The 24,080-nt window shown below is 41.5% G+C and overlaps 1 protein-coding gene and 1 long non-coding RNA gene across 2 annotated transcripts in view; one reads left to right on the top strand and one right to left on the bottom strand.

The window, feature by feature from the left end:
* Positions 1-20,984, top strand: part of HIF1A (hypoxia inducible factor 1 subunit alpha) — a 35,527-nt gene extending 14,543 nt beyond the window's left edge. The window contains exons 2-15 of the mRNA XM_063399557.1: positions 931-1,121; positions 2,070-2,215; positions 2,309-2,393; positions 5,638-5,750; positions 6,803-7,005; positions 8,639-8,745; positions 8,929-9,076; positions 9,969-10,189; positions 10,375-10,655; positions 11,171-11,293; positions 11,501-11,871; positions 12,707-12,815; positions 15,611-15,737; positions 15,880-20,984. Of these exons, the coding sequence (XP_063255627.1) occupies positions 931-1,121; positions 2,070-2,215; positions 2,309-2,393; positions 5,638-5,750; positions 6,803-7,005; positions 8,639-8,745; positions 8,929-9,076; positions 9,969-10,189; positions 10,375-10,655; positions 11,171-11,293; positions 11,501-11,871; positions 12,707-12,815; positions 15,611-15,737; positions 15,880-16,031 (2,377 nt within the window). The 3' untranslated portion in view covers positions 16,032-20,984. The remainder of the gene's footprint in view (positions 1-930; positions 1,122-2,069; positions 2,216-2,308; positions 2,394-5,637; positions 5,751-6,802; positions 7,006-8,638; positions 8,746-8,928; positions 9,077-9,968; positions 10,190-10,374; positions 10,656-11,170; positions 11,294-11,500; positions 11,872-12,706; positions 12,816-15,610; positions 15,738-15,879) is intronic.
* LOC134551668 (uncharacterized) lies at positions 1,033-23,706 on the bottom strand. The gene is made up of 3 exons (XR_010080642.1): positions 23,541-23,706; positions 2,293-2,377; positions 1,033-1,169 (listed from the first exon to the last, which is right to left on the bottom strand). It is a non-coding gene; the product is annotated as an uncharacterized LOC134551668 (long non-coding RNA).
* Positions 23,707-24,080: the final 374 nt, after the last annotated feature.

The following is a 24,080-nucleotide window of genomic DNA, read 5'->3' as shown; positions in this document are numbered from 1 at the left end:
TATATCTCAGGTGAGTGCAAAATGAAGACAAGGTGCCTTCAGAAGATGTAAATGTATAAAAAGAAAACCGGACAATAATAGTGTGTGGCTTTGTATTGTTCATTTAAAAATAAAAGCACACTGATTTCCTCAGGGACTGCAGCATCACTGAGTTCTTGCTTGCTGGTGCAAAAAATTTGGAGCCCCCATGTGAAAATGTTTGGTTCAAAACTCATCTGACCAGATGCATGAGGCAGAAGTGACCCGGTGTGGGTGTTGGGAAAAGGGGGAATTGTCCCTGTTGCTGACAGTCTTCACTGTTTCAGTGCTGTTCTTTACCTGGTGTTCTGGAGGAGGCAGTGCAAGGAGAATGAGGTATTGCTTTCCTGTATAGGGGAGACTCTGGAAGGGGTTTTTCTGGAGGAAGAGTGAATCATAAATCATCATAGAATGGTTTTGGAAAGGGACTTTCTGGATCACTTGAAAAGCAGCATATCTCATGTTAAATGAGTGTTCTTGCTTATCTGACCTGTTGGGTGGGCTTGTAAGGATGGTAAAAAAGGAAGAACTTGGAGAATGTACGTGATACATGATGCTGGAGCTTTGAGCTGGAAATTACCTACTCTGTAATTTGTTGAATGGACTTGAAGGGTCAGGATTTGGAGGCTGGAGAGGCAGCACTCCAGGTATGAGATAAGCAGGAAGGGTTCTGAGCAGGAAAAGTGTCTCTTTGAAAAACTGATCTTGTTGGAAGGCACGTGGCTTTCAATTTAGTTCTGTCAAAGCCCAACCAGGGCAGAAATTGATACAAAGAATTACACTTTTAAATCGAGTCTTTGTATTATTCAACTTCCACAACTAGTTTACTTGGCTGCTGGGCAACTTAGCTTCAAAGACAGGCATCACAGAGAACTGGGCTCCCTCCATTAACCCGTAACTTTGTTTCTGTAGGATTAGCTCGGAACGCAGGAAAGAGAAGTCGAGGGATGCAGCGCGGTGCAGGAGGAGCAAGGAGTCGGAGGTGTTCTACGAGCTGGCTCACCAGCTGCCCCTGCCGCACACCGTGAGCGCGCACCTGGACAAGGCGTCCATCATGAGGCTGACCATCAGCTACCTGCGCATGAGGAAGCTGCTGGATGCTGGTAAGGGAGCAGCCCGGCACCAGCTGAGGAAGAGTCTGTCTGTAAGATCTGTCAGCAGTAAAATAAAAGAATGTGTGATTAGCTGTGGCCTTGCTCTGGGAAGGTGGGAGACTTTACTCCCAGGAGAAATCAGCTCCTGGGAGTAAAGAAAAATCCACTGTTCGATGGGCTTCATTTTTTCCCTTTCTGCTCTGGTTCCATTCTATGATCCTGCTTGCCTCATCACAGCTGTAGGGCCCTTTTCAGTCTCATTTGACCCTTCCCCCAAAGTTAGATTCCTTCACTTAAACCTCTTCTCCCCCTAAACTTGTTTGTTCCAGCTGTGCTCTCTTGACTGTAGGTAATTGGTTCAAGGTTGACTGAGCTGACTGTAGTTGTGTCCCCTTAATATAAACTGCAAGGAATAGTTTTGTAAATTGTGTTTCTGTGATGTGAGGTGAAGTCAGCCGGGGATGTGTTGTCTCTGCATCTACACCTGCCCGTGCAGCTGCAGGAATATCTGAGCCAGGCTGTGAGCCTGGAGCTGATAGCCTGCCATGGGTGCTGTACTGGTTTTGTGCTCATGCATGTCTGCATCCACTGAGTGGAGGAGTAACTTCAGTAGCCAGACTCAGAAAACTCTCCCAGAAAGCCCCTAAGAGAAGTTTATAATGCCTTTTTGAGATGGGTGGTAATTTTTTTGTCACACAGACCTTTTCCTTAAGGTCTAAGGGATATTGGTTAGTACAGAAGAGCACAGAGGGTTAACCTCACTCTGATTTTTCTGTGATTTCTGATACCTTTACTAGGGCTTGAAGAATTGAACTGGTCACTTATCTAAATGATTTATACTGGTTTTGAATGGTCCTGCAAGATTGATTCCTTGCAGTCTGGTGCCAGAAGTCATTCTTGCTGGTAAGTGAAGAGTGGCTGGTGTTTGCTTAAACAAAAATATGTGGCTGCTTGCAGGTGAGCTGGAGACAGAAGCCAAAATGGAGAAGGAACTGAACTGTTTCTACTTGAAAGCTCTTGATGGCTTTGTCATGGTTCTCTCTGAAGATGGGGACATGATTTACATGTCTGAAAATGTGAACAAGTGCATGGGACTCACTCAGGTGAAATACTGACGTTTCCTAGGATGGTTTCAAAAAGCTGTTCCATTTTTGTGTATGTGAAGTTAAACACCCTTTACCTCTTAATTTTTGCAGTTTGAGTTGACGGGGCACAGTGTATTTGATTTCACTCATCCATGTGACCACGAGGAGCTGAGGGAAATGCTTACACACAGAAATGGTGAGAAGAAAGAAAAAAAAAATCAATTTAATTTACTTGCAGATAGTTTCTCTTGGCATTAATACAGTTGGATATCTACCAGAAAATGGTGTTGAGTTAAAAAGCTAATATGTTTTTATTTCTTAAATCTCAAATTAAACCTTGTTGAGAGACACTAACAACAGGAATAACCAAAATCTTTTGGCTATATCCTGATTATAGAAGAAATGATACTTCATGAGGATTCTTTACTCTAACAAAATTAATGACTAAAATGGAATTCTCAATTGAGGGTTGAAAGAATAAATGCCTACAGGAATAAAATTAGAGGTAGATTGAATGAGAATGATTTTAAGCAATTGCTGTAGAGGGACATGGAAAAGCTCAATTGGTGCATTTGTCTTGGTCTGGCCTTGCCTTTACAGGACAGCTGAGAACAAATGCTTTCTTCCAGAAATCTGTGGTAGTATACCCAAAACAAAAAAAGATACTGTATTTAAATTTTAGAACACCAAGACACTAATGTAGGAATACTTGAACAGCCCCAAAAAGGGCTTTGATGCTTCTCTGCACCTTTTAATTGGTGCATGAAATTGGTATCTTTTCACAGATTTCTGGCTCTTCTTTTCTCCATCTGAGGGAGCAGAACACCGTGTTTACATGTGCTGTATGCTTTGAAATTTAACAATTGCCCATGAATTACAGCTTTTGTGTCTTCTAAAGATTTGATAAAGGCTATAAAGACTTGGCAGCCTGCATGCCTCCAAACAAATCTGCTTTACTCAGTAGTTAGAAGCCTAAAATCTGACCTCTCTACTTTCTCTTTCATCAAATGAGGTTTATATGGACGCTGAATTCAGCCAGTAATAAATTAATAAACCTGACCTCTGCTTTCTTGTAGCACTGTAACTCGTGTAAGTCTTACGTTGTTGTCCTATTTAATTCAGTGGAAAGGACCTGATAAGATACCATAGCATTAAGGGCCCAACTTTGATTTTGTAAGCATTTTATAAACTTGTCTGCCCTTAGAATGGAAGTATGTTTCTAAGGCTAGACTAGACTTCTCCCCTGCCTCCCCCTTTGGAATACAGTAATGCATCTTGGGGTTGGGGGAACAATTTCCCTAAAGCAGTGTAAAAAACCTGGTTTTGTTGCAAAAACTCATTCTTTAAAATGTCGTATCACTGAGTTTCATGGAAACCATCTCAAGCATGTCTAAATTGGCCAGACTGGAATCAGATGTCTGGAAAGCATTATTACAAAAGCTGTTTTGCAAATGACGTTGGCAGACAGTAGTCTAAATTACATAGTAATAGTGCATTTTTATATTTATTAGTATTCCCAGGTTGCCTTCTACTGCAGCTCTTACATCAGTGGAATTATTTTGGTTTTGAATTGAGTATTAAATATTCCCCTTTGGGACTGTACAAGTGCAAGTGAATATAAATGCAATTGGCAGAAACAGAACTGCATTCTCATTTTATGAAGCTGCTTTTTAAACTTTCAAAGCTGGCCATTTTAAAAAATAATGTCCAGTGCTGAATCAGACTTGAAAGTTGCTCCATCTTTTACAGTTGCTTCTCAAAGCAGAGCCTCATGCCTCAGGACTTGGTAACAGTAATATTGTGTGATCTTCAGCTATTAATTTCTAGATCGGCTTAATTTATAAAACTTATTGAATTAAATAAGTTTTTGCTGCTTCTATGAATTCTGCTGTGAATTCTCCCCACTTCCTCCATTATCAAGGTTGTTTTAAAGTAGCTTAAAATTTGCTTGAGCCCTTTAGTCTTTGCCTCTGCTAGAAGCAATAAACAAGTTAGCATAGGGGCTTTAACATTTTTCTAATTCATTTTGTCAAGCCACTAGCTGCAGTGCAAGCCACCATGAAAGATTTCATAGCTCCTGTTGTCTGTGGAGGAAGAGAACAAATGATTGTATAAACTTGTATCAGAATTAAGCTCCCGTGTTCTTCCCCCTCTGCCATGGTTTGGTCCTTGCTCTTTAGCGAGCCTTAGCAAACTGGCTCTTCCACTGCTCCTTGTCCTGGCTGCTGCATTTCCTCCTTGCACACATTGTGAGCTGCTTGCAGCCCTCCTGATAGCATCAGTTACATTTTCTTTGCCCACAATAGTGTAACTGGTAATTGGCTCTGCAAGGATCTCCCCTGTACAGGCAAAATCTTGACTTAAAGCCTGCTGATAGCAAGTGAGGCTAAAAAATAAGTGCTGCCAACGTTGATTTGTATTAGGGTTCCTTGGTTTTTTCTCTCCCAGGAATGTTAATAATGTGTTTAAAAACTTGGTCCCTGCTTACTCCAAGAGTGTAAATCACCATGGAAATATTTGGATCCATATAAACAGCGGAGTTGTTAATTTTGAATTGAAAAACTTGCAGTCTTGAAGAGCAATAAGCCCAAAAGGTGCTTGGTTTGAGCCTCCTCATAGTGAGTTACTGATGCATTTCAGTGGAAACCACCTCAAAAGGGCTTCTTATTCTACACGTTTTTTCTAGTCCTCTATCAAAATTTTAAAATATATTAGATTTCCAATTGGTCTCTCTTTCTTCCCACTCCTTTTTCCTGAAATCTAGGAGTGTGGAGTTGGCTACAGATACAATCCTGATCTTAAAACATTGAAACTGGGCTGCATCAAAAGCCTGTCTTGTGAGGACAGACTGAGAGAGGGCTGGGATTGTTCACCCTGGAAGAGAAATGGCTCTGGGGAGATCTTTGAGTCCCTTCCTGTACCTCAGGCGGCTCCAAGAGATCCAGAGAGGGACTTTGGACAAGGGCCTGGAGTGACAGGACAAGGGGAATGGTTTCCACTGACAGAGGGCAGGGTTAGGAGGTTTTTGGGAAGGAATTCTTCGCTGTGAGGGTGCTGAGGCCCTGGCACAGGGTGCCAGAGAAGCTGTGGCTGCCCCATCCCTGGCAGTGTTCCAGGCTGGGCTGGATGGGGCTTGGAGCACCCTGGGAATAGTGGAAGGTGTCCCTGCCCATGGCAGCAGGGCTGGAATGAGATGGTCTTAAGGTGACTTCCAGCACAAACCATTCTATAACTCTATGGAACTTCAGGGTTTGTCTGCTTGATAGTAAAACTTGCTCTAAAAATACCATTATCAGAAGTGCTATTAGGTGTATGAATCTTTTTAGTTTATTTTTTGGGTTTTCCCTTAGAGTTCTCTAATGTGTTTGTGGAGGTTTTTTAATGCCTTTGGAAGATGATCCAAGTGTGTTAAGAGTTGGTTTGCTGTTTGCTTCTGCTAGGTCCTGTGAAAAAGGGCAAAGAGCAAAACACGGAGCGCAGCTTTTTTCTCAGAATGAAGTGTACACTGACTAGCAGGGGAAGAACAGTGAATATTAAGTCTGCTACATGGAAGGTAACTAATGCAAAGGAATATTTGCATAGTTTGGCAGCTTCCTCTTCAGATGTCATAACACTGCATTTCAACATTTTTGCTTCGTGTAATGAGCTTGAATTTCACTAAGTACTTTATAATTTAATGATTGTGCTTCACTATGCTGAATTTTAATGCTGAATACATCACAGAGGTAACTGAAACAATATTTTAAAATTAGTTTTTCAAAACTCTTTTAATAAATTTTCCATTTTAAGTTAGAGGTCATTTACTTACAAACAATTATAATTACCAAATATGTTTGCATAAAACCTTCTCTGGGAAAAAAGTACTTGACATGACTTATGCTGATGCCTGATTTCTTTTGATTTGTCACTGAAAATGGGATAGTTGAGGTCTCTCTGAAGGACTTCAATGCCATTCTTTTGAAGCTGCTGGCTCTCCCTTTTGTAATAGTTGGAACAAAAAGAGGCCAGCCCGATAACTTTCTGCAGTGAATGCATTTTCTCCTCTGGACAAAGTAACCTTTTACTGTATCCAGTGGATTATGGCTCACAGTTCTCTTTTATGATTTGAATTTGATTATTCTGGATCAAACAACTTCTTTGCTGCTGTCTGTGAACTATTTCTGCTTCAGACTAGTTAAAAGAAAGCCTCACAAAATGCAAAAGTTCCTGTCTGGTGAAGACTGTATTTGATCTCTGTCATCACCTCTGCAGAATATCTAAAATGGGGGTTACTACTACTACCATAACTTCCAGATTTAAGTCGTGGATACCTTTTGCTGAGGCAGCTGCTCATCAGAGTTGTCATTACTGTGACTAAAAAGAAGAGTTCAGAGAAATGCAGCATTGTCTGGTGTTGCTTCAGCCGGTGCTGAGGAAGGAGCTGGGCTGTGAAACCATCAGGATGTGTGGGGTGAGGAGGAGGACACTGCTCTCCTCCAGCCATCCCTTGTCACCCTTGAGGGGTGGGGTGGGGAGGGACTTGGCTCTGGGCGTGCTGGTTGAAATAGGATTGTGTTGTCTGACAGAGCAGACCTCGTCTCTCTCTAAAATCCACCTCCCCTGCAGGTGCTGCACTGCACTGGGCACATCCGTGTGTACGACACGTGTGGGAACCAGAGCCACTGCGGCTACAAAAAGCCTCCCATGACCTGCCTGGTGTTGATCTGTGAACCAATTCCTCACCCGTCAAACATCGAGGTCCCCCTGGACAGTAAAACCTTCCTCAGTCGTCACAGTCTCGATATGAAATTTTCCTATTGTGATGAAAGGTAATGTATGTGATTCATACTGTAAAAAAGAATTCATTAGAAAGATTTGCAGGGCTGTGACATGTTGGCTGATGTTTGCCTTCTCAATAACTTAATTCATCTTGACAGTGCAATCACTGATGGTATACTTGGGCTTTTCCTAACTGATCAGCATGTCTTAAAAGGAAGATTTTTAGATCTAAGGAGGATGCAGGGTTATTACTTTGGAATAACAAAAAGGAAAGGGAATTTTATATGGGTAGATAGTGACAAGACAATGGCTGTAAACTGATAGAGGGCATGTTTAGATTAGATATTAGGAAGAAATTCTTGACAAGAAGCTGTGGCTGCCCCATCCCTGAAAGTGTTCCAAGCCGGGCTGGATGTATTTCTGAGCAACCTGCTCTAGTGAAAGGTGTCCCTGCCCATGGCAGGGGTTTGGAACAGGATGGCCTTGAAGGTACCTTCCAGCCCAAGCCATTCTATGATTTTATAAATAAATCCTTTGCCTTCAGTTAACTGCCTCTTCAAATTGATCTTTACCAATATAATGGCAGTGATTTAAACCGAAATGAGAAAATTCTTCCAGACACTGAAAAAAGCAGGATTTTAGATTTGTTGAAAATGGGGCATTTTGGTGACTGAAAAAAGTGTTTGTGTAATACTTGTCAGATGTATTTTATTGCTACTGGTTTCTCTCTCTCTCTCCCTTCCTCAGGACATTAGTGTCTGCTTTCTTCTGTCAAAAAAACCCCAGACGTTCAGCTGTACTTTTAATGCAGTACATCTGCTGTTGAAAAATGAGATTTTGTGTTCTGGTGCAAATCAGGGGTGTAGTCAGACACATCAGACTGATTTTTCTGTCCTCTGGGAACTTAGCTTGATAAATTTGATAAATGCAAATGAGGGAAATGGTCAGCTCAGGGTTTTTTGTTTGGTGTTTGTTTCATTTTTTTGCTTGTTTTTAATTTGGTGCCATTTGCTACTACCCGTTTCCTTTACTTGTAACAAAAGTGAATTTCTAGTTAGTTGTTGCAGTTAGATGCAGAAAGAGGTTGATAGAGGTTATTTCTGACCTCTGCACTATCAACCTTTCTAGGACTGATGGTGTCACATAAAAGATACTTATTTGGTCACATTCTGCATCTAGAATGGGGCAAAATACGAACACTTCCCTGGTTAGCACTGCCCTCTAGAGACTAAAGAAATCCCATTTGCCTTAAAAGCGGGCGGTGCTTGAGTGGGAAGAGTAAATCTGATTTCTAATTTATCTTAGTTGCAGGATTAAAACGGTTAAAATGTATCTTTGTTATTTTGTTAAAATTTGCCTAAGCTGGTCTGTAAGGAGCTGGCTTACCTTGAAGCAAAAAGAAAAAATGTCTAAAAAGTGGGGATTTGTTTAATCCTATTCCCACTACATGATTTATAAATACTCAGTGAGAAGTAAAATCCTATGCCTGCTGAAATTTCTATTTTAAAGAAGCAGCATCAAAATAGCAATTTATTTCAAAATTGAAAGTCCCAGTAAACCAAATTTGCTGCTGATATAGGTGGAAGTGATTCTGAAATTTTTTTCTAGATGTGCAAGCATCCAAGTTCTGTGGTATTTGTGCTGGCCTGCTTTCACATAGCAATTTTTTCCCTTGTTTTGAAGAATTACAGAGTTGATGGGGTACGAGCCAGAGGAGCTCCTGGGTCGCTCAATCTATGAGTATTATCACGCATTGGATTCTGATCATCTGACCAAAACACACCACGACAGTAAGTGAAAACTGAATTTAAAGCCCTCAAACTACAGGAGATGAGAGACAGCCCTGGGGGAAAGCAGCAGAAGAACGAGGGCTTTCTTTTAGTTGCAGATATGAATCTGCAATGAATACTGATCTCAAATAGTTCTGGGTTTTTTCTGCCTGTAATTAAAGCTGGTGTTCTTTTTGCTTTTAGTGTTCACAAAAGGGCAGGTGACAACAGGACAGTACAGAATGCTGGCCAAACAAGGTGGCTATGTCTGGGTTGAAACTCAAGCAACTGTTATATACAACACTAAGAATTCCCAGCCACAGTGTATAGTGTGTGTGAACTATGTGTTGAGGTAAGCTAAATGGACTTCAGTGTTCTTTGTCATAATTTTTACTGAAGGCCAAGTCAGATTCTGATGGCACTGATCCCCTACTGAGTATGTTATGATGTTACTGTTCGCTACCAGTGAAATTTAATATTTCATAGAATACTGCCAGTTCCTAGGATTAGAAATGGTATTTGAAAACAAAATGCTTTTTTGGTCTAGTGATGTCAGCAGATGATCTCTGCAGGCAAATGAGCGTAGAACCAGCCTCTTCTGTATGATTGGAAGCACATGAGCATTTTTGTACATTCTAGACAGCTCTCTAATCGTTGTCCCAAGTCTGGAGCAGTTAATTCCACTAATAAGTTTGTCACAGAGTCAGAGCAGCAGTACTGGTGTCATTCTCAATCCAATTTAACTTTTTCTTCCTTAGAACTCCTCTTTTAATTGAAAGCTTCAGCTGAAGGCAGACTGTTTGGCTATTCTTCTGCAAATGTCCAATAGTCCTAAATTAGTTTTTCAAAACTTCAGTGAATGTCCCAATATAAATCTATCAAGATATTGCACATTCGTTTAAAACAAAGAAAAGTAATTTAGAAAATATCTAGCTTTTTCCCCTTTTTAAAAAATCTTTTCAATGCTTTCAGAAAAGCATATTTATGTTGTTACTTTTTTGTAATGGCACCACAGTTAGTGTTTGCTTTGCCTGTTACTTTTTTAGGAAAGAATAAGTAACAAAAAAAAATTCTTAAAGCTGTTTTCCTGGTAATTTTGTGGGATATGTGTGGTGGGGTGTTTTTTGTTTGGTTTTGGGTTTTTGGGCAGGGAGAGTGGGTGGGTTTCGACCTAGAAAACTATTGAGCCAGAATTTATTCCTTCTAGCTGTTCTTTAACAATCATCTTCCCCTCTGTCTGGCAGTGGAATTGTTCAGAAGGACTTAATTTTTTCCCTTGGACAAACCGAGTGTATGCTGAAACCAGTGGAGTCTCCTGACATGAAAATGACCAAAATATTCAGTAAAGATGACCTGGATGATACCAACAGCCTATTTGAAAAACTTAAACAGGAACCAGATGCTTTAACTGTGCTGGCCCCAGCTGCTGGAGACACAATTATCTCTCTAGATTTCAGCAGTAATGGTGGGTGTGTGTTTAAATTGGAGAGCGTGTTAATTAGCAAAATTACTGTTTTGTAGTAGATTTCATAAAATAACCTCCCAGTACCACTTGCCCAGTGGTATTTCAGCTGCTGTTTAAATTTAATGAGGTCCATAGACACGCACAGTACTGTTACTTAGGTTGATGGTTTCTTTTAATTTTTATAGAGTCTGATGAACAACAATGTGATGAAGTTCCTTTGTATAATGATGTAATGCTCCCCTCATCCAGTGAGAAATTGCAGAATATAAATATGGCAATGTCCCCACTACCTGCCTCTGAAACTACCAAGCCACTTCGTAGCAATGCTGATCCTGCACTCAATAGAGAAGTTGTATCAAAGCTGGAGCCAAACACAGAGCCACTCGAACTTTCTTTTACCATGCCTCAGGTGCAAGAGCAACCAACCAGCCCTTCTGATGCAAGTACCAGCCAAAGTTCACCTGAGGTGAGTTTCGTAATTTGGATATGCTGTCATTAAAATGGATGTGCTCTTGGGGCTTGTGGGGCAGATCTGGTTAAGGATGCAGCCAGGACAGGAATTGGAAGTTATTTCTACCTTATGACTGAAGCTCACGCCATGATCTGAGGAAACTGATAAATTGTCGTATCTTTTCATTGAAGTGAGCCTTGCAAATATATGCAATACTATCTGATAGAAATAAGGAGAGCTTGGAACTGGTCTTTTTCATTCCGTTGGTTCAGACACAACTTCCCTAAACAGCCAAGTGTTGCAGTGAATTACTGTAGAGGTTACTTCCAGGTTTCAACTAAGCAAGTGCTTCCCTCGTGGGGTAAACATGAACATATACAGATAAATGTGTTTTCCTTTGCCATTTTAATTTTGTGCAGCTACAGCTTGGGATTAGTTTCTACATTAGAACATTTTGCAGAGTATGTAGGCAACAAGGCCAAGAGATTCAATGACAGAAACCTGAAACTGTGTTCAAAATGTTTTCACAGCCCAGTAGTCCCAATGACTACTGCTTTGATGTGGATAATGATATGGCCAGTGAATTCAAACTGGAATTAGTGGAGAAACTCTTTGCCATAGATACAGAAGCAAAAAATCCATTCTCTACTCAGGTAACGTACAGTAACTTAAAATTCTTTATCATCTTATTCTGAGTGTACTTCTTTTCCTTTTTAGAATGTTTTCAGGAACTTTCTTCCCTTTTTATGTAAAATTTTGCTTAAAGTGTAAAATAAAAAAAAATTGTAAGCATTTGGTAAAAGGAAAAGCCTTGATGAAATCATAGCTGAGGTTTTTTTCCCCACTCTTGTCTCTTCCAGGAAACCGATTTAGATCTGGAGATGTTGGCTCCGTACATCCCGATGGATGACGACTTCCAGCTGCGCTCCTTCGACCAGCTGTCCCCTCTGGAGAGCAGCTCCTCCAGCCCTGCCGGCGCGGGCGCTGTCCCCGTGTTCCAGCAGGGCGCGGCGGCGGCGGGCGGCGCGGAGGAGGCGACGCCGGCGGAGCGCGCGGACGATGCGCAGGCGGTGCTGGTGCCCCCCGAGCCCGGCAGTGCCCCCGCCTCGCCCTACGGCGGGAGCACCAGTCGAACTGCCTCTCCCATCAGGGCAGGGAAAGGAGCCGTGGAGCAGGTGGAAAAGCCTTCTCCAGGAGCGCCCAGCTTGTTAACAGTCACGCTGAATAAAAGGTATTTTAAAAGTGCAGCTTAAGCCCTGCTATCTGTTCAAGGAATTAGATATAATTTCTGCCAGCTCTTGTGTGTTCATCCTCAGTGTTCTTCAGCGTAGAAATTGAGACTTTTAAATTTGGACATGTCAAATGAGTCTTTTTTTAACAGTAAATTCCCCTAAAGTTAATTCCATGCTTTTACCTAAGCACCTCATGTAAAAGCCAACTACTGTAAAAATTCTGTTCTGCTTCTGTACCTGGTGTGCAGCCTCTATAAAAATGCAGTAGGCAATTTAGGTAGTTACACCCACACAATGGTGCTTTCCTTGTCCACTGTGTTAGAGGTAAGAGGAAACTACAGTCTGTGCCACAGATACTGCAGATGTCACATATACAGGTATCTATAAGCAATTGATATTGCTTTTCAATCTAAATATGTTTTGTGATGGACTGTGGTGCCTGTAGTAGGTATTTATCACAATAGAAAACTATATTAAGTCAAACATGAGATTTGTGATATGTAAAAGATTTATCTGTACATAGAAATATTCAGAATAGACTTTCCCTCACCCTTCCTTCCCTTCTTTCTATTGAAAGTGAACTGCTGAACTTTTATGTTTTTTCTGCTGATTTAAAAATTTTTGTTAAAACTCATTCTGAGCTTCACAACAAGATTAAAGGCTAACATTTGCTATGCTCATAGAAAATGATTGTTGAAATAAGTCAATTTATGAACAAAAAGTAGTGGAGTTCATAAATTCAGTTCTGTGATGTTGTATATATAAGTGTCCACGGAAGAAGAATGGCTTGAGGAAAGTAGAAACATCTTAACAGCCTGAATCAATTTTTCTTAGATCTACTGCACTGGATGAAGAACTAAGTCCAAAGATGCTAGCTTTGCATAATGCTCAGAGAAAACGAAAAATGGAACATGATGGTTCACTTTTTCAGGCAGTTGGAATTGTGAGTTTTGTTTTACCATTTTAAAATATTCACTTTTAACCTTGCAATTTCTGAAATGAGGCAGCAGTGCAGACTCCTGAGTTGAGCTGTTGGTAAGCAGTGGAATCTTGGGATGAGAGATAACTGATAGTGAAATTTGTGTGTATATATATATATACATATATATGCAGATACTCCACTTTTAGCTCTCTTTTACTGTCAACTTCTCAAAAGTGTCCTCTACACCCTAGTGCGTTTCTTGATTAGGTAGAAGATACTCTTCTGTGAGCAGATGTATTTAGTAAAACATGCACAAATGTAAGACATCACATTTAAATGTGTAATTGCTGTATTTATTTAACTTTTGAATTCAAACTTGGTTTTCATATTTGTCAACACTGGAGATTAGTGTTCTTATGCTTCTTCTTATGTTTTTATTTTTCCATTGGGTCTGAGATTCCCTTACTTAATCAGATAACAAGACCATCTGAACTATGAGGGAAGAGACCTCCTGTAATAACCTAGCAAATGTCTATTACTGCCACTCCCTCTCATGCATGCTCTCTCTAGTATTAGTGTGGGCACTTGGGAGTAGCTCATCCTCATCTGTCCTAACTATTCAAAAGAAACTTTGTAGATACTCCTAGATTTGAGTCACTTGATTAGGGGTTGTCCAGCTTGTTATTTTCTGCAATTATTGTCTCCATAATCTTTGTCTCCCCCTGTCAGTTCTCAGTATTTTGAAACCTTGAGCTTTGCCATAATCTTTGTCTCCCGCTGTCAGTTCTCAGTATTTTGAAACCTTGAGTTTTGCCATAATATTTGTCTCCCACTGTCAGTTCTCAGTATTTTGAAACCTTGTTCAGAACACTGTTCTCTTGCTCATCTTCACTGCAAATTCCCACTTGTCAAGTTTTGAGAAGTCTTAGTCTTAATTCCTCCACTGCAATGTAACCTTTGAGCAACTCCTTTGTTTCTCTGCTGGGCCACCTCCTACTTGTAGTCATCTACCATAACTTACAGTGCAGGATTGTTTTTCTTCTGAACTCTGTTTACTCCTGTACTAGCATTCTAGTCTGGGCATAAGACAAATCAGTTTTTCTATGCCATTTCTATGTGGTTGTTTTTATTTGCTAAATGCTTTGCACTTCCATGCATGTAGTTCTGCTGCTTCCAGAGGCCCTGTAAGAATTCATAGCTCTGCAAGAAATGTTATTGCCTTCCACTGCCCTTTTCTCATGCAGAGGTGCTACAGCTCATAGTGTTGCTGATAAAAGTATTCAAAACAGCACGGGATATCATTAAATGCACAGAACACAAGCAGTTCAGTGTTAACTGCTGGAATAGTGTTCAGGCTTCTGTGCTTAGTGCCAGTTTAATGCTTACAGGTTCAGATTTCATCCTTTGCTAAACCTTTTTCTTTTGTCTGTATCTGATGAAAGTGTTATAAATATTTTGATGGTTTTTCAAAGTCAGAAGCTGAATTTCCGTGAAGCTGGGTCTTAGTGGAGTTATTTTAAGAAGTGCTTTAGTTGTTTGGCTTCCCTCTCCACAATGGATTTCTGGGAGGATATACAGGCCTTTCAAACAAGCAGAAGAAAAATTATGTTAAACCCAGGCTTAGAACACATGCTATTCTAGGGTTGTGCAAACATTTGCCACAACTTTTCAGTTCTAGGGAAGTGGGATGCACTCTTTTCCAAAGAGTGAAAATAAGTGAAAACCAAAGTAAAATACTACTTTAGCTTCCTAGAAAACAGGAGAATTAGATAAGGACAAGATATAGTAAGGTTATAAAATACTGTATTATAGTGAGGTTATAAAGTAGTGATATAAATCATTACAGTGGAACAGTTACAAGCCATATTTTTCTTAGCATGAAGGGCTGGAATGCATTCATGGTAAACAATAAGCAGGAACAGCAGCAATGTAGGTGACTAATCTCACTATAAACTGCAGCTCTGAGTTAACTATAACTTCTACTATACTGCTGCTCTTTTGACTTACACGGGTGTCTTATAACCTGAAAGCATATGCTCTTCACTCTTTTGAGGATAATGGCAGTGTTCTGAAATAGCTTCTCCTCTTTTTGCAGCAGTCAGTATCACTAACAAGACCAAACTTCTCAGATTCAGGTTCTTTTGCTAGCAGACTTGATACTAAGATGGTGCCTTTTCCTTCCATCCCATCTGTTTCTTCTTCCTTACCCAATTATATGAAGCCCTTACAGCTTCCTAATCTCCATATCTTCTGTTCTGCTGTCAAAACAATATGCTAAGGAGCCATATCTGCACTAGACTGGTGTAGGACTGCATTTTCCACAAGGCTTGAGTCAGGTGCCTTGGTGGCAATAACTGGAGTGCAAGCAGAATTTAATCCTAAATGTGTAGATAGAATCGACTTGCTGAGGTTCCTGACTCTCCTCCTACACTATTAATTCCAGTGCAGAAAGCCATTAGAGACTCCAGTGAAAACCTGATGCTTACTCACCCCAGAGCAGCAGTAATTAAATGGGTGTGTTTGTGTACATGTACACGCTAATCTTGAGCATGGCAACTGATGATAACCAGGATTTTGTAATTGTTTTCTGTAAGGGAAGTCAGGTCTTGAAACCTGATTCAGTTTTCTGTTAAATAATTTTCAAGTTAGTGTACTTGGAAATATATTTCTCCCCAAATTCTGAACAAAAATCCACTTTAAATTATAACAATGCCACATTAGTACTTAGTGACGGGAACTGTTCATTTGGAAGAGGGACGTGGAGTGTTATAAAGATAGAATATTCACTAAAGACGGTTTATTTTATTTCTTTCTAGGGGTCTTTATTCCAGCAGACAGGTGACCGTGGAGGAAATGCATCACTTGCTTGGAAACGTGTAAAGGGATGCAAAACAAATGGTCACAGTGGAGTGGAGCAAAAGACAATCATTCTACTATCAACTGGTTGGTATCTTCATTTCCTGGGCAGAGGGGGTGGAGGGGGCTGTGTGAAAGAGAACAGGCTCTCCAAAACTATCCCAATGTAGCTCTAGAGGTTAAGCATGGTGAATAAAGTGCACTTTCTCTCCTTCCCCTCCCTCTGTAGACATAGCCAGTAAACTCCTAGGGCAGTCGATGGATGAGAGTGGACTCCCCCAACTCACGAGTTACGACTGCGAAGTAAACGCTCCCATACAAGGCAACAGAAACCTGCTACAGGGGGAAGAACTGCTCAGAGCTCTGGATCAAGTTAACTGAGCTTTCACAAAACTTGCTCCTTTTTTGGACACTGGTGAATCATCACCTAAAGCAGTCTATTTATATTTTCTATATCTGATTTTAGAAGCCTGGCTACAGTACTGCACTAATTCAGTTAGTTCAGTTTTGATCCCCTTTCTACTTATTTTGACAGTCTTTTTAATATGTTCTTTATGTAACAGTAACTCAAACTCTAGTGCATTTTTATAATTCTTTGGTACATACACTTTTAAGTCCATTACATTTAAAACACACTTGCAATAGCAGCTTTGAAATATGCACCTGATTAAAAAAAAAAAAAACTATTTATTTTTTGGCTGGGGAGTTGGTCACCAAAACTTATCATTAGTAAAATGTCAACACCGGAAAAACTGGCAATACTTCCATCCTGCTTTTCATAGGTAGTTGGAAGATTTGTGCTCTCTTACTCTTTATGTTCAAGTAAGTTTTTTATGTTAATAGTTTTTATAAGAAACAACAATGCTTTGCAGCGGTGCATTGTAGCCACAATCGCACAATATATTTTCTTAAAAAATACCAGCAGTTCCTCATGCAATATATTCTGCATTTATAAAAACTAGTTTTTAAGAAGAATCTTTTGTTTGCCTATGAAAACATGTTTAAACCTGGATTATGTCATTATTTTAGTCACGTTGTAATATAAATTGTTCTTAAATGCTGTCCTATGCTTTTGACTTCAGTGGGTGTGATTAGTCAAAGGAAAGGCTTTATCTGGAAAGGGCTAGCAGCATTTTCTTTGGATATGTTCTCAATTTAGAGAAAGTTTGATGTTCCTAAAGTAGTCACTTTGCCAGCTTAAAAAAAAAATCCCTGCCTGTAGTTGTTGAAGTTAATGCTAATATTGTGTATGATCTTAAATCTAAATGTTCAGCTTACCCTGTGTGGTATAGGTGATATTTCAAGCAGATTGTAAAACATCTTGCATTGTTAGCAAACTTTTATCTAGTACATCATTGAGTTGCTCAATATTTTGATGTTTTGGTTTTATGCACCTTGTTGCTATTAACATCCATATGTTTTCATGTAGATTTCAATAACTTGAATATATTTAGAAGTCTTTTTATTTAGAAATATATAGTTGTCACAAACATCTTATTTTCCTATATGTACTGTACAAAACCTTCATTCACTCATTCTTTTTGCTCTTTGTGGTTGGATCTAACACTAACTGTATTGTTTTCTTACATCAATAAACTATATGTGGACCAGGCCCCCTTGGGGAGTGTGTTATCTGAGAGAAATGAGATAATTTATATTTTTGTTAGTGGTTATTGTTCATCCGTGTTCCCTTTTTAACTTAGAGTTGCTTGGAAATCACTGCTTCCTTATTTTGATTGTAACATCTCTGCATTAATTATTTGAGCCTGTTCAGTACTGAAGTCTCCCCAACAGTGTTGTACTACCACTCGCCAAAGACGTTACACTTCTCCACCTGTAATCACACCAGTGAGCAAACCTGGCAGCGAGGAGGCAGCATTTTGGTTTTACATTAGAGCAGAAAGAATTCATCTTCATGAACAGCTTAAAGGCTTGTCTCTGGAAGCTTTATCAAGGTAACACAGGAAAGCAGGAAACGGTAAAATTCACAGGAGTGATTGATCTGAGATGGATTTCTATCACAAAACTCCATGATTAAAAAAATAAGCTGGTACTTGATGAAACTTAGTCCACATTTTTGTGCTGTTGACCCAGTGACTTTCCTCATTTTGCCTGTCATAAAACACAATGCTACCGGTAACCCTGTGTTGTGTAAATATGGTTCACATATTCTGTGCATTCTCCAAACTATTTTTAAAGAACTTATCTCAATATAAGTAATCAACTGTGGAGTGTCACAGGAGTTACTTTGGTTTTATGTTGTAAACTTTTGGGTTTCGTTGCACTGTTTTGAAATCAATGTCATAGTACATAAGCGTAACCTGTTCTCTAAAATTACTGTTTTCACTGAAAGGAGCACTTTCCAAACTGCCACAACTCTATGAAACTAAAAGAACACTATTAACAAAAAATGATTAGGCACTGGCAGCATAAGATAGTTGCACACTTGTTAAAGTTTTGAGTAGAAGTTGCACAGAGAGAAAGTATATAGGGGCAGTCAGCTGCAGCTGAAGCTCCATGCAGAGAGCATTTTCACTAGTGAACATTTTTAATGCATTTTTAATGGCTAAAAGCAGCAGAGCTCCTCCCTGCCTGCTGTGTCTGGGCTGGCATTCTTTCTATGGCATTTCTTCCTCTGTCAGCAGTTAGGAGGTTTAAACAGTGAAGTTGGGTTAAGCCCCTGCTGTTTAGGGCATCCCTCCTGCTTTAGCTCTGCATGGATTGATGGGTGCTTCTGTGAGAGCCTTGCAGGCAGGTGAAAAGTACAGCTGGGTTCTACTTTTGTACTGCCCCACCAAGCTTTGGGCTAGCCTGGGGGCAGTTATCCCTTGGCACTCCCAAGAGACAGCTCAGAGGGGTTCTGCTGCTCCTTGGCTGTGTTTTGGAGGAGCCTGACCTGTTTTGGAGGAGCCTGATCTGTCAGATCCTCTTCAAGGCACTAAGAGGGCAGAAAGTTTTCAGACTAAAATCTGTGTTAAAAAGAGAAGGGAAACTGAAGAGACCCATATGATTTATGGTCATGAGCCTGCTGGAGCCAGAGAATGGCTTGGTTGGAAGGGACTTTAAAGATCATCTTGTTCCCACAGCCCTGTCATGGGCAGGGACCCATTCCATGAGATCAGGTTGCTCAGAGCCCCATCCACCCTGTCCTGGATCATCTCTGATCTTAGTGACAGCAGCTGTGGATTTAACTGAGTCATATTTCATCTAAAAATCTCAATTCTAACATTTTTTTTACTATGCATAATAACAAATTTACTATGCATAATAATAACATTTTGATTATTGTGATGAACTGCTGTAGCTGTATTGGTTTACTGTAGAGGAAAAATAACCTAACACATGCCCCCAAGCCTCCTAGAGACACTGAACAAGGCACAGAAAAGAAAGAGTAGTTGCTCTGGCCTTGTAGTAACTTTGCTAAATGCAGATGCCAGTTTGCAAAACCTAGAAGTACACATTTCAGTTGCTTTTTAAAATTTGTTTTGCTAACTTTTTTTTTTCCCCACTGTTCATTTTTTTTTGTCTCTTTAGACTCCAGGAACACACAGTCTGATTCCAGAGCTAATCTGGAGTACAACCTTCTAGAAAAATGGCTTTCTAGGTGTTTTCTAAGTGATTTTGCATATTTCTTTGGTGACTTGTTGCCTTTTTAAAATGGTGAGGCACCATAAAGGAAATTAGGAGGGAATTAATGACTGTGAGGATGGTGAGACATTGGCACAACTTTCCCAGAGCAGCTGTGGATAGTGTCCAAGGCCAGGGTGGATGAGACTTGGAGCAACCTGGGATAGTGGGAGGTGTCCCTGCCCATGGCAGGGGGTTGGAACTAGGTGGGTTTTAAGGTCCCTTCCCACTCTAATCATGCTGTGATTTGTTCTTTATAGTAAAGAAGAAAGTGTGGGTAAATACAGTATTTTCTCCTGTATATAGAACATGCTAATTATGTGAAAGTGGTAAACTGAGGAGAATAACAAAGTTATCTTTAAGGTATCTTTCTTCCTGACTACAGGAGTAGTCGAGCCAGGCCTTCTTCAGGGCATAGTACAATTACTGTTTTTTACATACAGATTTTAATTGATGTTTTAATCATCAATAGTGATGATTTTGTTAAAGGGTAAAGGAATTTTTCAACTAGTATTTATGATGACATAATTCCTTCCTTTACCTGAAATCAGTTAAAATTACCTACAGCTATAACTGCCCAGAAATCACTTCAGTAGGCTGTGCAGTAACTTATCTTGTGTGTAAGATACTGAGTAAATGAAGGTAGCCTGGAGTCCAAAGTACCTCTTGCTGACATAGCCTCCTCCCAGCTAGTGAGACTGGCTTGGACTTTGGTGATCTTTGAAAACCTTTGGGTGAAATGGAAACAACTTACCTGAGAAACAGAACTTAATAGTATCTGTGTACACATATTAAACTCTCCCAAAGTAATTACTGAATTAAAGAATTGCAGATTAAGGCCCAAAAGAACCATTTACACGTAACACCAATGAGGGTTTTAAAGACATCAAAGCTTAGTTTGGATGGAATGATCAGCTCTGCTTCCGATGAAATACAACTGTCAGGTCAGATAATTCTGATGATTACAGGTTAAACTATTGCACATTGAATAGTAATGTTTCATTACTTAAAGAGCTGTTTAATTAAACAGCTGAGCACTGGCAGCTAAAGGCAGTATCTGTTGGCAAGTGTTCTCCCCTGTTACACTGCCCAGTGAACCTTTCCCGGCAGTGCAGTGGGATGTGGGAGCATCCAGCCGGGCTGGCCGGGCCCCAGGCCAGCCATCTGTCCCTTCCCACTGCCACCCTGCTCCTGAGCAGAGCCCGCAGCTCCCTCAAATGTCACTGCACTCAGGCACGTTACTCAAACTGTGACTGTCCAGCATGGAAACAAACACCTCACAGGCCACAGGACTTTGGGGGAAGTCCATTTTTATAGGAATTCCACACAAGTTGGGTGTCCAGCTTTCATTAAAAATACCAATCGTGACTCAGTTCTCTGAAAAGCTCTGTTCTGGAGGACTGTGATTTTTGATCCAAGTTCTAGAAATGAATTGTCATTTTCCTTCTGCTTCCCTGTTTACCTTGAGCAAGTTACCAAAAAGTTAAAGAGTTTGCTGCTGGATTTATACAGTACAGTAGATTTTGTGAATAATAGCAGTATTCTCTCATGAAGAAGTGGTATATTTTAATGGAATTCTTTTTTGGAACCAAGTACAACGTATTGCAATTGATATTTCTCTTGAAACATTTTGACGTACTTGTGACTGTATTTCTTTTTGATTGTGTAACAGTATAAAACTCAATAAAAGAGAGGGTTTGTTTCTAATTTGTGACATCTGTGATCTTTCTGTCCGTCCCTTTTCCCCTATTGTAAAAGGTGGAGATGACTTAAAAGTGAACTAAACCCACTGTGCAGAGTAACAAACTCCTTGCAGGTTTGAGACTTTACTGCCTGCTGTCAGAAGCTTGGGCATCAAGCAGACATGGTCACAGTCCCCAAAACCATACATTTTATGTTAAATATAATATACATATATAATATTTATACGCAAGCTGAATCCTATTCGCATGTGGTTATCCCACCTGAGTTATGCAGATCACATGCGTGAACAGAAGAGGTCAAACACACAATTTAACAAGCCAGGTATGGGGATGGCGTAGGTTTTCCTGGAGGAAGCCAAAGAGAGCAACAGCGAACAGAGCCAGGGGGACAGAGGGCATTTATGAAGCCTCTTTGATTAATCACATCAGAAATGCCCTTAGTAACAAAACACAAACTCGTTTGAATCCATGGTCATGTCTCCAGGTGATTTCAGTTGCTGTCGGTACACAGTGACTCAAAAAGAACTTGTGACTCCTGCTGTCCTATTAAATCAATGCCATTTCTTACTGCACAGATTAAAAAGCTTTTGCAATGTTTGTGCTTGTTGGGAAGTCTGAATGCAGGAGGCAGGTGCCAGTAGAGTGTGATCCTGTTACTAGCAATAGGTTTGTACATACCAAAGGGGGAATACGCTATTTAATAAAATATATTCATGAGTTATTTCCATGCAAATTGATTAAAACATGATTTCTTTTCATGTTTTCAACTTGAAAATGTGTTCTAATGCAATCATATAAGGTATTTAAAAAAAAGACTTGTTTTGTGCCATATGCACCTGGAAAACCCCATTATTTATATCAGTGCAGGATAAATGGCTTTTAAATTGCAACTTATAAACTAGTAATTAATAGAACAAATAGGATTTGATCCTCTTGTTTAGCAGTTGAATATGAAGAAGATATAGTAACCAGCACACTCTTCCTTACATCATCTATTTTTTTTTTTTTTTTAGTTTGAAGGCATTCATTGTACTAAAATGTACTAAAATGTACTAAAATATACTAATCTGAAGGAGCACTGAAAACACAGTTGATGAAGAAGAGTAGAGTATAAACTAGTCTAAAAATTGATACTGTATTTAATTTTATGTAGCACACCAGGGGAATTGTACAAAGAGACCCTCTTACTTGGTTTTATTCTGCATTTTCATTCTTTACATTGTACCCAAACTTCCTGCAAGGGGAGACTTTGGGCACATTCACATGGGCACAATAGCCTCATCCTCACTACATCTTGCATCATGCAGCCCCCTCTGCCTTAGGGGAAAAAAAAAATCCGTGTACTGTTCCTTGAAACATCATCTCAGAAAACACACTCTGAGCTTCACAAATTCAGCATCATTCCAGAGCCAGGCTCCTCTGCTCCTATTAAATTAAGGGATGACTCCTATAACTAAGGAGGGCTTGGCTTGAGCTGAATGTAATGGTGAACTCACTCCATGATGTGTCAGTTTTAAATTATTTGTGCTTTGAATCCTTAAATCCACTGTAGGGTGGGAGTACAGTATATCTGTTCTCCTAGCAGTGTTGGCATTCTGTTCCAAAATCAGTACAATCTGTTGAAGTCAGGGTCGTGTATTGGATGAATGGGATCACTGCCCTACATCTCTAAACGTGCATCCAAGTGATAGATGAAAGTGTCTTTTCAGAAAAAGGAAAAAAAATGCAAACCGAACTCTGACAGGTGCAGTTCTCCTGCTAAACCCTGTGCAATTCATATGCAACAACTCTGCAAATATCTCTGTTCCTAGAGTCAATGACATTGGCAACCAGTGGTGCTTACAGGCAACTGCTGCTCAGCCGATGGCAATTCACCTCCTAATACAGGCTGCTAAAGGTTGCATTCCAGCAACCTTTTGGGAAATGCAATAAATATGAGAAGATGCTCGCATGCCTGGAGCACTGTGGGAGCTCCTGACATTGCCGGAGCTGACAGCTTGATGCGCCTCGCTTTAAGGAGCGACCTTTGGATCAATGAGTTGATGCTAATGGTGAACTGGAGAACATCACGGTACCGTAGACAGCAGAATTCAACATTTCGCAGTGCATGATTATTTGAGAAAGCAAAACGTGATTTTTTACCCGGTCGCTGGGAAAACTCCTGCAGATTTAAATATCCCAAAGACACCATGCAAGGCTCCATCCCAAGCCCATACTTTCCCTACACGCTGTTTGTCACCAGCTGAGGCTTCCCCTGCGCAGGGGGGATCTCGCACCTGCCGAGCCCGCATCCCGTGGGTGCACAGGCGCCCGGCCGCTCTCCAGCCCAGCCCGGCACCGCTCCCGGCTCAGGTGCCGCTGTCCACAATCCGCAGCCAAGCCCCGACCGCAGCGGCGATCACCGCAACCCCTCCTTGAAACCCGAGCCCAGTCCCTAAACCCTCTGGGGACCCGCCGGACGGGCTGCCGAGCCTCCCGGGCACCAGAGCCCGCTGCCCCGGGACGCTGCCCGCCCCCGCCCCGAGCGGTGCCCGCCGCGGTGCCGCGGCTCCGTACTCACCGCGGCGCGGGGCTCTCCGACGCCGGCGCTGGTGCCCGCAGCCGCCTCGGTGGCCGCTCGCCCCTCTCTGTACGTGCGTGAGGGAGCGCGGGCAGGGGAGCCCCCGCCGCCCGCTCCGCGCCGCCGGCGAGGCCGCACCCACCCACCCTACGTGCGGCTCGGCAGCCGCGGCCCCCTCCCCGCCCGCCCCGCTGCCCCGGCCGCCTACGTGTGGCCGTGCATGCGGGGAGCGGGCGGCACGGCACGATGTGACACGGCAGGGCAGGGAAGGGCAGCGCACGGCATCCCGCCGCTCGGGGCGGGGGGGTCGCCGGCTTATCCCTGCCTGTCGCGCTCACCCGGGCGGAAACGGGGCTCCCGCAGCCGTCGGGGTTTTGGGACGGCCGGGGGAGCAGCGGGGCCAGCGGTGGCCCTGCACTGGAGCGTGGCGGAGCGTCACGTCCCCACGGCCGCGCGGGGAGGGGAACGGGCGCCCTTCCCGCGGGGGAACCGCTGCTCCCGAGCCCGCCGGGTCACGGCCCCCGAGCTCGCTGCCGGGGG

Source organism: Prinia subflava, chromosome 5, assembly GCF_021018805.1.
Source record: "Prinia subflava isolate CZ2003 ecotype Zambia chromosome 5, Cam_Psub_1.2, whole genome shotgun sequence".
Taxonomy (NCBI): domain Eukaryota; kingdom Metazoa; phylum Chordata; class Aves; order Passeriformes; family Cisticolidae; genus Prinia; species Prinia subflava.
This window is presented reverse-complemented; position numbering and strand designations above follow the sequence as displayed.